General features: G+C 35.4%; 2 protein-coding genes across 2 annotated transcripts; both read left to right on the forward strand.

The window, feature by feature from the left end:
• Nucleotides 1–677: 677 nt before the first annotated feature.
• LOC110449243 (glycine-rich cell wall structural protein 1.8-like) lies at nucleotides 678–4,137 on the forward strand. The gene is made up of 3 exons (XM_021495987.1): nucleotides 678–903; nucleotides 2,842–3,342; nucleotides 4,018–4,137. Exons 1-3 carry the CDS (start codon nucleotides 762–764, stop codon nucleotides 4,038–4,040), a joined length of 666 nt encoding a protein of 221 aa, XP_021351662.1. The 5' UTR covers nucleotides 678–761; the 3' UTR covers nucleotides 4,041–4,137.
• A 5,140-nt stretch (nucleotides 4,138–9,277) lies between these two features.
• Nucleotides 9,278–12,771, forward strand: LOC110449244 (ctenidin-3-like). Its single transcript, XM_021495988.1, has 3 exons — nucleotides 9,278–9,442; nucleotides 11,362–11,861; nucleotides 12,656–12,771. The coding sequence occupies exons 2-3, from the start codon at nucleotides 11,366–11,368 to the stop codon at nucleotides 12,676–12,678; spliced, it is 519 nt and encodes a 172-aa protein (XP_021351663.1). The 5' UTR covers nucleotides 9,278–9,442; nucleotides 11,362–11,365; the 3' UTR covers nucleotides 12,679–12,771.
• Nucleotides 12,772–13,046: the final 275 nt, after the last annotated feature.

The raw sequence follows: 13,046 nt of genomic DNA on the forward strand, positions 1-13,046 counted from the left end.
TCGGAAATTAACCCACAGTAATGGCGGACCGTGGCACACCACCGGCACACGTGGAGTAAAATTACCGGCCATAAAAGGCCCAAAAAATAGTTTCAACAATAATTAATTATATTAACAAAGGCAGATGGGTATAAGGCACACAAACTGCGCAAAAAATTGAGTTCACACTCGAACCAAACCGACAAAACAAAGTTTTGAAATGGAGCAAGCTCCGGGCGTCAGCAGGCAGCAGGCGCCATAAAAGGAAGAGGAAGGGAGATCACTCCGTGGCTCTGTCGTCGAGATATGGGTTACGTCACGATAGGGAGGTAAGGATAATTGAATCTTTTGATTTTGGGCTACAAAGATGGCTGTAGGTATTGTATATGCATACTAAAGTTATGGTAATTATTACTGAAATGATAGTATCGTTCACATGATAAAATAAACACGAAACTAAATTAAGACAGATATTTTGTTGGAAGTATATTGTATGTTATCTGTGCCTGTGCTAATGACTAGAGGAAATAAAAAGACATGAATAATGATAATTTTTGGACTATATTACCTGTACTCCAGCCAGGTAGGCGACGGTCAAGCACTTCCCGTGACACGTAATGCAATTGACTGACCAGTTCAGCCGTTCTGTACTCATGCATTACGTCCAGTGCACGATTACACTCTTACCATGTCAGTAGATTGTTCGCTTAAAGTCCATTAGGGTCGATAGCGGTCAGAGGTCTGGGCATGTTTAATTGAAGGTTTTGGCTCTCTCTCTCATTATGTTGTGTATGCAAAACAAAACAGTTTTATTACAGGAAGAAAGAAATAGAATTAGTATAAATAGGCTGACCACTGTTGCACAAAACAGACGAAAGCTGAACACTCAACTCCTTACAACCAGCCTATTCAAGACTTTACAAGGTAAGTGCAAAGTGTTTGCTGACAAACCATATCTAGTACATTAGCTGTTTAATAAGAAACAGAAAGCGGTAATCTACTTCAAATTGTATATGTTTGTGCTCTTATAAAAAAAATACACTTACATCATAATATTATATATCTAGTTGTTAGCAGCATAAACATTCTTTCCGTGAAGGTTTAAGAATTTGGACATATATTAAGGAGAACTAATAGATTCGTATTTTATATAATTGCAATGTTTATCTTAAAACTGCAAGTAGTATTATCAAACCCAAAACAAATAATATATATATGTATTAAAACCAAAATGAGAGAACATTGTATATGTATGCTCAGTATTCAACAGAAATAAGATATTTGCTTATATACGGCACAGAAAACGGCATGCTTACCTAACTAAAATATAACTCGTGAAACATATAACAAGCATAAAGTGGAAAAAATAAATTTACCTGCATATAGTTTTGTTAATTCATCAAACAGCACATGTACTGTTAAACTGAAATTATTAATCATAATATCGTTCTGTTCTCGAATTTTTAAAGAGATATAAAAATAAATAAATTGATAAAATAAACAACAAAACTAGCAATGATAACGTGATTATATTATAAGTAACACCATCTCAAGTTTACATGTAGCTACTATTTGTTACTATTAAATGTACCGGGAAACTGTTTTGGATAATGTTCAAAATCTGTTAATATCAATCAAAACATCAGTAAAGAGAAATATAAAACTTGACTTTCTTATCAATAATTTTATATTCCCAAAGCATATCATGTCGGTGATAAATCTTTGTCTGGTCATATTCTCCATATTTTGGGGAATATTTATCCCGATTTGATGTTCAGTAAACCAAGACGAACAATTGTGTATCGTTTGTAATTGTCGAGAGGGATGTAAAGTAAAAAGACTTGTTTTACATTTAACTACCGAAAAATGTTCCTTAAACACCAACTTAATATCGTATGTTACGTTATTTTGATAAAACACTTGTAAAATTAACCCCGAGACATCCAAACATTAAGGTACCCTCGTGAGCGCAATATTTTACCTGCAAATGTTGCGTTAAAATTTAACCGAGTGAAATAGTTCAGATCGAGAAAACCGCGAAATATAACCCCAAGAAATTAAACAACTACACCGTGTATATACTCTTTAACACACGTTGTGTATAATCATTATCTATTAGTTATTATACACAATGTATAATTAAGACGATTGGCACGCCTGCATTTAGGCATTAGAAAAATAATACGTTCTGTTACCTGTCGCACGATTAGTAGGACATGACGGGTGGGAACCCTCAACAGAATTAGGGATTTTATTTTGTGCCACTTATTTTTTTGTACAACAATTATATCAAAATAATGTGTGTTGCACTTAATGCAACATGTGGGATACCTCGAGGTAAGCCTACTGTTGCGCATTCGCTCATACGGATACTTTTGGTGGTTCTGACCAATACAAACCAAAGTAGGCTTTACTTGTGAGGCGATAAAGTTAGCTAGTGTCTGTGTAAAACGATCGGGTGAAGTCATACTACAGTTTTCAAATTATGAAAATGAAATTAAAAGCTCTTTGAAATGAGTCCCTAAGTGGCCGTATAAACATCTGCATATGGCTTCAGATGTTACAGGGACGTACACCACTAAACAAATTATGATTAACAAAAACGAAAGTTATAATATACTGGTTCCTTTATCGCCGAAATACTTCGTGCATACCACCTCCATTATTGTCAAGAGCTAAGGTAAAACGCATGTAAAAATAAGTCAAAACAATAGATAACTGAAATGACCAACAGTCTTAATGAGGTACTTCGTATATTCTTGTAACATATTACTGCTGATAAAGATATAAGCATAGTCATTTTGTTCTAACAGTTAAACAAAAATACATGTTACAAATATTTCACTTGAACCTTATTTTCAGAAAAAATGTGGACTGTTGGCCTCCTTCTAGCTGTTCTTATGGGAGTATGTAGTGGTACATATAATATGATGTACGGCGGTGGCGGCATTGGTGGTGGCATCGGCGGTCGAATCGGCGGTGGAATCGGTGGCGGCTTCAGTGGCGGCGGCGGCGGCGGCTACAGGGGTTATGGTTTTGACGGGGACGAAGGATTTGGAATGGGCCGATATGGCGGCTCTGGTGGTTACGGAGGCGGCAACAGATACGGCGGGATGTACCAGCCAAGCTATGGAATCATGGGCGGGGGCTACCAGTCCTACGGAGGATACCCCTCGTACACGACTGGGTCGATGGGATACGGACGTTTCCCGTCAATGGGAGGTGTCGTTGGGGGTGTATCTGGGCCAGGGGGATACGTCTATGGCGGATATGGAAGGGGGCCCATGGGAGGGTCAGCCGGCTTCATAGGAGGTAGGAGATACCCTGGTGGTTTCAACGGCGGCAACCGCAGATACTCAAAAGGTTAATATATCCAAGTCATATTTATCTTAAACACGCACTACGTTATTTCTAATTTTATTGCCCCCACTTATACGTTATAACAAGTCTCTGTTAATTGGTGAGATCTAATTATATTTGCTCAATCGCTTGCGAACAACAAGATCTATTTATGCTTTCAAACTCACTTTGCACTTTATACGCAGAATTCAAAAGCGTTTTGTTGGTAATGATTTTATGCTTTAGTGCAATAATATTCCATTCATAATTTTCTTTTTGTTCGAATAACCATTGACTTTGCCATGACTGTTTTTAATACTGTAAAGTTTCTTCCAAGAATAGAGATTTTCAGATTTCCTTTAAACGTAATGATTTTGACATATATACCTTAAATCTTAAATTTTCAATGAACAGAAAGCTTGCCTGATCGCTTTGTTTTACTTTGTCTTTGGTTCATAATGTTGCCTTTTATCGTTGTTCCTGTAGTATATGTATCTCCTGTATTTTCCTCTATAACTAAGTATTACATGTTAATCATCATTTACAACATAAATCGGTTTATTGTGTTTTTTAACTAAGTTTATTTAGTCAGCTTTCCTCTTGGCTTAGAATGTAGGGAATGCTCTTTTATCAAAAGCTCACGAAAAGAGTCTATTATATGATGATCTGTGTGTAATATAACGAATTTGTATTTTTCAGGCAAGGGACGATACGGCTACTGAACACGCACAGCCTACCCTCTTGTTACTTAATCAATAATGTAGTATTTGATTGTCATTGTTTGTATTGTCCTTGTTGTAATAAAGTTCGTCTGATCCACATTTGTGTCTGCTGATATATCTAGATTTCTTTTCCGATTTCTATATTGTTGTTTGCCGTATGTATTCATATATAAATATGTGAGTAAGTTTACAGATCTACCGTGAATCTTATTATTATATTCTGATATTATATAAGGTTATAACGAAATTTGAAATTTGCACACGCATCAAAGCCATCAATAATATTTGGAAGATATGATATTATCATATAATAAAGTAAAATCGTGTTAATTGATACACAAAACACATAAGCATGTATAAATTATTTTAGTTTTTTAGACACCCTTTAATGGTTTCTAAAGGTTGAAAATCATAATAACTGCAAAAATGTTGAATTTATTGACAATGTTATCAAATGTATATCCAATTGTACTGAATATACTCAGATGAAGGGAGAATTGCAACAAATGAAAACATTTTATTGAGATAACATCATGTATAACGACTGTTACAAAGCGAGCCTGACATTGGACTATAATTAATAGTATTTGTATATACACATAAATGTCATTCACACCTGAGCGCACGGCACTACAAACGTCAAAATCTGGTCAATGTCTTCATTAATCACCTAATGATACAAAGCACTCAGTACATGCTTGACAATAACAACGATGACAATTTCAATTATTCCGACAAAGAAGGACAACTCTGTTTTACAAGTCCTATCACCTATCGACACGACCATGTATAATAACCGGAATGATGTTCGTCTTCAAGCTTTATGTCAACAATTTCTGAATACTTAAATGGTCGCTAGGATATGTAGTACACGCTATTCAATCGTCGGTTGCTATTTAGCCATGGCATATGTACATTGGCTAAACCAGTTTCTTATCTTTATAACTGGGCTGCACTTATTACGCTGTATTGAGTAACATCCATGTATTTGACAAAAATGAAAGGAAGTTCTAATACCTGGAATAAATTTTCATCAATACGCTTTTGCAATCATGTTAAATGAATAAAGATAGTAAAAAACAACAACGAAATCCCCTATAGAGGTATTATAGGCCACACAGATATGTCGATATGCGTTCTGATAAACCCATAAACATATTTTATTTCAATTTGAGTTTATATTACTTTCGTCGAGTAATACTCATTAATAATTGTTGTTTGGTTTCACAATTCCCAATGCCTTGCTTGACAATACCTCACTTTTGACTCTAATGTTGAACGTTCACCCAGGTTAGGAAGGCAGAGGGTTCTGTCCCCATGGCGGGATATATAGGTCCTGAAACAAAATAGTTGTTATTCCCTGATTAACGTTCAGCATTTCGGAATATTGCAACAACTGGTTGTCAATATAATGTAACTGGCGGAATACTGTGCTGGGTGCCTTCGGCATGGAATTTAAGTGAGGAAGCCCTATACACTCGGCATCAAATCGGCGCTATCACAAGGTGGCAATGACATATATGGTTGATAATATATATCGTCTAGATGTTACATAATTCTAAATGCTTTCTTTCGCTCGCCCTCAGCAATCGGATTCAAATTTCAGATTTCCTTTTCGATACAATAAATCACATTGACTCTAGCTGATTTAATTAATCCAACAGACGAAATCAAAAGTGATTTGATATATTGATTTATGTCAGTTTAGTTCAATTACAAGATGTGTAAAGAGACCAACTTTACTAAATGATTTTTTTAAATATGATGATTCTCAAATGCGAGTTAGATAAACTAGATGACAGGCCATAATGCTATTCGTGACATTTCTTCCAAAATCGTTTTAGAAAACAATATACAAATGTATTCCTTCTGGAAAATGTTTTGTTTTGCGATCGGGGAGATCATTGCCGGGAATTTTGACGTTATAATGGATCATGCAGGCGATAAGCATTATGAGGGGATATCTTAACTTTAATGCTGGCTAATGAAAACATGTCATCCACGTGTGGTAACATCAAATATTTAAAACAATAAACGATATATTATAAAGCATTGATAAGTATGACCTATTCCCATATTATAAAACATCAATAAACTAAATTAGATGAAAATAAAGGAGGTCATGACACATACACAATAGGGACCGCAAACAATTACACGATGTTCGGTGTGCGAAAGATGTTTGCATGATGTTACCACCATGCGTAGACAATAGTAAAACTGAGCTAATAAAGATTTCGTACATCTATGCGCTCATTAGACGAACGTAGCAATCTGGTTGATGGCCCCATTCTAGACTGTTTACCAGTCTCTGTACCTCTGTGTAACACGCATTAAAAATGGATATAATGCAACCTATGCTGATCAGATATTACAAATATACGATGTACTTTATTTCACGCAAGACTTTCGTATTTTCGTTATTCCGTAACCTTGATAAACCAATTATACCAATTCGCACAACGAGGCATTTGTTTTTTGAATCGCACGATTGTGCACACCATGGCATACATGGACGATGTGCGCACGATGTATTCGCCTTTTTTCTCGCACTATTGTCAGTGCTTTGTATGGCTACACAGCTATACTTCAAAACAAAAAAGATAAACACGATATATTAAAAACCATATCAAAAATAACGAGTGACTTGTGTGTGAAAAATAGGGACATTATGATAGGTTAAAACTCATCGTTTAAGATTGTTTAAGGTCTGATTCGATTTCTTTTGATTTAAAATTACTTAATTGCAAAATGCAAATGGGAATAATTTAAAAAAATGTCTTATTGTTTAAAATATACAATGGACATGTCTCTGCAAAGTATAAAACAATGATGACTGTAAAATTAAATCATTTTAACTAGATACATGTATATATTACAATGTACAAATCACATATATTACAAGTTTTAACCTATATAAAAAGTATCATACATGTGTCAACAGCGTGGCAACTTGTTTACAGGAGCAAACTGCCTAACGCGATTTTCCTTTTCGTGAACCTTTCTATACAACGCACCGCACCATTATGTATGATTTGAACAAAAATAAAATAGAATAGATTCATGGCTTTCGGATGGGTTCCGAGATCATCTTATCGACGAAACGAACACACAAATACACAAACCATGTAATTATCAGATGAATGGTGACTCATAATTACAAAAATGTAGCTTGTTGATTGAGAAATTACATGGATTGCTTGGTGTTTGCTGATTGTACTGGTGTGAACTACCATGGCTTATAATCTGCGCTTCATGATCACCCATGATCGCTGACATCGGAATGATTTGTGTTTGTTTGATTTAAGCTGAACTTCTTCGCAACAGCCATGGTCATATGAGGACGGGTGCCTAGGGAGACGCCACCAGGAAGAGAAAGTAGATAGCAAAAATCAGAAAGACATGAAAGATAGGAAACAAAAAGATCCCAAGTGTTGCAATGGAGTCAGTAGATTAATTTCGGTCTCTTCCGTGTCCTCATCAGTAGAAGACACAGAAGAAGACCCCTGATTCTGTAGGGAGCCCGACATTAGTCGCCTTTCACAAACACATGTAGTGGTATACAGCAGGTCTTTTCTTGATTTCTTCAATGTTCCTTAAATAAAAGACAAGGAAGAAACCATCCCCTAACATTTGAACACTGATATCTTATGATAAAAATGGAATAAATTCACTGGAAAAGAACATGTCAGCTAAATATCTTCCTGCCCAATAAGAATTCTTGCATTTCGCTCCATTAAACCACATTTTACTGTCTAACATGTTCTTAAGTTAAAAAAATGCAAGGTTTCCTTTAAATTTCTCTTCGAAAATATTCTGCGCATGCTTAGAAAAACTTGACAAAACATATATTTAACGTCTTTATGCACATTTTAACGGCTGACATAGCATCCGTAACAGAATATCCATATTTTCATATCAATGTCGGGGCAGTTATAAAAACAAGTGATACTATATTGTATAATTTTGTATGTATTTAGAAGCCAAGAATAGCTTAAACGTATATAAAATGTTATATTCTACATGTTTCTTCAAGTACTAACATCACCCAGTTTTAGCTTTCTTTCCCAGTACAATTTGTTGGTTATGATCGTGCATTCATTTTACTATTATTAGGAAAGATACCTTTTTTAAACATCACAATTTTTATAGATTAATATGATTTTCCTCTAGCGTCTCGCCAAGTGCAATAACATCAGGCAGACATTACGGACAGTGCTTTAATGTATCGTTCACATGATTAAAAAACCCCGAAACTAAATATTTTTATTAAAAGATTGTAATATGTTATTATGTGTCAGGGAGATGCATCGGCGGCGTGGATATGCATTCAGATATTCTGGTTTCACAGCACTCGTATGCTAGAGGGGCCCTTAGGGGGTTCCCCGTTCGTGGCCTCACTCTCGGGTTTGTTGTGATGGGGGGCCGCAGCTCTCGACCAATCAAATCCTAGTATTGGGTTCAAACGTGCGGGGCCCCTCCCATAGCGTCACTTCAGGAAAATTATTCCAAGGGCTAGCCACGCGCAGTTATTTCCCACCATCCCTCCCTGGTGCATTGCGTAGTATGGGAGGGTAACTTTGTAATTTGTATGAAAGTATGTTTTATGTATATGTTAATTAAATTCATGTGTTCTTTTCGTAGATGTAGAGTAACTGTAGATAGGCATCATACTGGTTATACTTAAATTAACTGAGCAAGCGTAGCACATCTCCACTATTGAGCGAGGAGGGAGATATGAGCATAGCGAATCAATCGTCACTATTAATATTAATCATGAGCGAGTGGAGCGAACATGGTTACATTATTTCTTCAAATAATTTACACCTACTTATTATGTTTTGACAAATTGGAAATTTAATAAAGCATAACCATGTATTGATATTTCACCCAAACCTTGGTTTTCTAGTCTTTATTTATACTTTATATATCTTATGTGTTCCCGTGCAAATATGGTAACTCATGACAGTAAGTTAAGACACATAGGTTGTTGGAAGTATATTGAATGTTATCTGTGCCTGTGCTAATGTGGAAATAGAAAGACATGACTAATTACATTTTTTGGACTATATTACCTGTACTCCAGCCAGGTAGGCGACGGTCAAGCACTTCCAGTTTAGCCGTTCTGTTACTCATCCATTACGCCCAGCACACAATTACACTCTTACCATGTCAGTAGATTGTTCGCTTAAAGTCCATTAGGGTCGATAGCGGTCAGAGGTCTGGGCATGTTTGATTGAAGGTTTTTGCTCTCTCTCATCATGTTGTGTATGCAAAACAAAACAGTTTTATTACATGAAGAAAGAAATAGTTTTGTATAAATAGGCTGACCACTGCTGCACAAAACAGACGAAAGCTGAACACTCAACTCCTTACAATCAGCCTGTTCAAGACTTTACAAGGTAAGTGCAAAGTGTTTGCTGACAAACCATATCTAGTACATTAGCTGTTTAATAAGAAACAGAAAGCGGTAATCTACTTCAAATTTTAAATGTTTGTGCTCTTATATAAAAAATACACTTATATCATAATATTATATATTTAGATGTTAGCTGCATAAACATTCTTTCCGTGAAGGTTTAAGAATTTGGACATATAATAAGGAGAACAAATAGATTCGTATTTTATATAATTGCAATGTTTATCTTAAAACTGCAAGTAGTAGTATCAAAACTAAAAAAAAAAAAAAATATATATGTATTAAAACCAAAATGAGAGAACATTTTATATGTATGCTCAGTAATCAACAGAAATAAGATATTTGCTTATATACGGCACAGAAAACGGCATGCTTACCTAACTAAAATATAACTCGTGAAACATATAACAAGCATAAAGTGGAAAAAATAAATTTACCTGCATAAAGTTTTGTTAATTCATCAAACAGCACATGTACTGTTAAACTGAAATTATTAATCATAATATCGTTCTGTTCTCCAATTTTTAAAGAGATATAAAAATAAATAAATTGATAAAATAAACAACAAAACTAGCAATGATAACGTGATTATATTATAAGTAACACAATCTCAAGTTTACATGTAGCTACTATTTGTTACTATTAAATGTACCGGGAAACTGTTTTGGATAATGTTCAAAATCTGTTAATATCAATCAAAACATCAGTAAAGAGAAATATAAAACTTGACTTTCTTATCAATATTTTTATATTCCCAAAGCATATCATGTCGGTGATAAATCTTTGTCTGGTCATATCCCGATTTGATGTTCAGTAAACCAAGACAAACAATTGTGTATCGTTTGTAATTGTCGAGAGGGATGTAAAGTAAAAAGACTTGTTTTACATTTAACTACCGAAAAATGTTCCTTAAACACCAACTTAATATCGTATGTTACGTTATTTTGATAAAACACTTGTAAAATTAACCCCGAGACATCCAAATATTAAGGTACCCTCGTGAGCGCAATATTTTACCTGCAAATGTTGCGTTAAAATTTAACCGAGTGAAATAGTTCAGATCGAGACAACCGCGAAATATAACCCCAAGAAATTAAACAACTATACAGTTTATATACTCTTTAACACACGTTGTGTATAATCATTATCTATTAGTTATTATACACAATGTATAATTAAGACGATTGGCACGCCTGCATTTAGGCATTAGAAAAATGATACGTTCCGTTACCTGTCGCACGATTAGTAGGACATGACGGGTGGGAACCCTCAACAGAATTAGGGATTTTATTTTGTGCCACTTATTTTTTTGTAAAACAATTATATCAAAATAATGTGTGTTGCACTTACTGCAACATGTGGGATACCTCGAGGTTAGCCTACTGTTGCGCATTCGCTCATACGGATACTTTTGGTGGTTCTGACCAATACAAACCAAAGTAGGCTTTACTTGTGAGGCGATAAAGTTAGCTAGTGTCTTTGTAAAACGATCGGGTGAAGTCATACTACAGTTTTCAAATTATAATAATGAAATTAAAAGCTCTTTGAAATGAGTCCTTAAGTGGCCGTATAAGCATCTGCATATGGGTTCAGATGTTACAAGGACGTAAATCACTTAACAAATTATGATTAACAAAAACGAAAGTTATAATATACTGGTTCCTTTATCACTGAAATACTTCGTGCATACCACCTCCATTATTGTCAAGAGCTAAGATAAAACGCATGTATATTTGAATAAGTCAAAACAATAGATAACTGAAATGACCAACAGTCTTAATGAGGTACTTCGTATATTCTTGTAACAAATTACTGCTGATAAAGATATAAGCATAGTCATTTTGTTCTAACAGTTAAAATAAAATACATGTTACAAATATTTCACTTGAACCGTATTTTCAGAAAAATGTGGACTATTGGCCTCCTCCTAGCTGTTCTTATGGGTGTATGTAGTGGTACATATAATATGATGTACGGCGGTGGCGGCATTGGCGCTGGCATCGGTGGTGGCATCGGCGGTGGAATCGGTGGCGGCTTCGGTGGCGGCGGCTATAGGGGTTATGGTTTTGACGGGGACGAAGGATTTGGAATTGGCCGATATGGCGGCTCTGGTGGTTACGGAGGCGGCAACAGATACGGTGGGATGTACCAGCCAAGCTATGGACTTGGAGGAAACATGGGCGGGGGCTACCAGTCCTACGGAGGATACCCCTCGTACACGACTGGGTCGATGGGATACGGACGTTTCCCGTCAATGGGAGGTGTCGTTGGGGGTGTATCTGGGCCAGGGGGATACGTCTATGGCGGATATGGAAGGGGGCCCATGGGAGGATCAGCCGGCTTCATAGGAGGTAGGAGATACCCTGGTGGTTTCAACGGCGGCAACCGCAGATACTCAAAAGGTTAATATATCTAAGTCATATTTATCTTAAACACGCTATACGTTCTTTCTAAGTGTATTGCCCCCACTTATACGGTTATAACAAATGTCTCTGTTAATTGGTTAGATCTAATTATATTTGCTCAATCGCTCGCGAACAACAAGATATATGTATGCTTTCTAACTCAATTTGCACTATATACGCAGAATTCAAAAGCGTTTTGTTAGTAATTATTTTAAGCTTTAGTGCAATAATATTCCATTCATAATTTTCTTTTTGTTCGAATAACCATTGACTTTGCCATGACTGTTTTTAATACTGTAAAGTTTCTTCCAAGAATAGAGAATTTCAGATTTCTTTTAAACGTAATGATTTTGACATATATACCTTAAATCTTAACGCATTTTTCAATGAACAGAAAGCTTATGTTTTATCAACCATTGCTTTTGCTCAAGACCTTTTTATCTTCTGAACAACGTATGCCACATATGGGCCAGGCAGCTGTCTCTCAGAACACCTCTAGTTCCGCCTCCGGTTGCCTGATCGCTTTGTTTTACTTTGTCTTTGGTTCATATTGCTGCCTTTTCTCGTTGTTACTGTAGTATATGTATCTCCTGTATTTTTCTCTATAACGAAGTATTACATGATAATCATCATTTACAACATAAATCGGTTTATTGTGTTTTTTAATTAAGTTTATTCAGTCAGCTTTCCTCTTGGCTTAGAATGTAGGGAATGCTATTTTATCAAAAGCTCACGAGAAGAGTCTATTATATGATGATCTGTGTGTAATATAACGAATTTGTATTTTTCAGGCAAGGGACGATACGGCTACTGAACACGCACAGCCTACCCTCTTGATACCTAATCAATAATGTAGTATTTGATTGTCATTGTTTGTATTGTCTTTGTTATAATAAAGTTCGTCTGCTCTACATTTGTGTCTGCTGATATATCTGGATTTCTTTTCCGATTTCTATATTGTTGCTTGCCGTATGTATTCATATATAATTATGTAAGTAAGTTTACAGATCTACCGTGAATCTTATTATTATATTCTGATATTATATAAGGTTATAACGAAATTTGAAATTTGCACACACATCAAAGCCATCAATAATATTTGGAAGATATGATAATATCATATAATAAAGTAAAATCGTGTTAATTGATACACAAAACACATAAGCATGAATAAGTTATTTT

The sequence above is a fragment of the Mizuhopecten yessoensis genome, unplaced genomic scaffold (assembly GCF_002113885.1).
Source record: "Mizuhopecten yessoensis strain PY_sf001 unplaced genomic scaffold, ASM211388v2 scaffold4535, whole genome shotgun sequence".
Classification (NCBI taxonomy): Eukaryota; Metazoa; Mollusca; class Bivalvia; order Pectinida; family Pectinidae; genus Mizuhopecten; species Mizuhopecten yessoensis.

Coding starts and splice junctions, on each gene's coding strand:
- LOC110449243 (XM_021495987.1), top strand. CDS start 762: ATGTTGTGTATGCAAAACAAAACAGTTTTATTACAGGAAGAAAGAAAT. Junction 904..2,841: donor CCTATTCAAGACTTTACAAG/GTAAGTGCAAAG, acceptor CCTTATTTTCAG/AAAAAATGTGGACTGTTGGC. Junction 3,343..4,017: donor CAACCGCAGATACTCAAAAG/GTTAATATATCC, acceptor TGTATTTTTCAG/GCAAGGGACGATACGGCTAC.
- LOC110449244 (XM_021495988.1), top strand. CDS start 11,366: ATGTGGACTATTGGCCTCCTCCTAGCTGTTCTTATGGGTGTATGTAGT. Junction 11,862..12,655: donor CAACCGCAGATACTCAAAAG/GTTAATATATCT, acceptor TGTATTTTTCAG/GCAAGGGACGATACGGCTAC.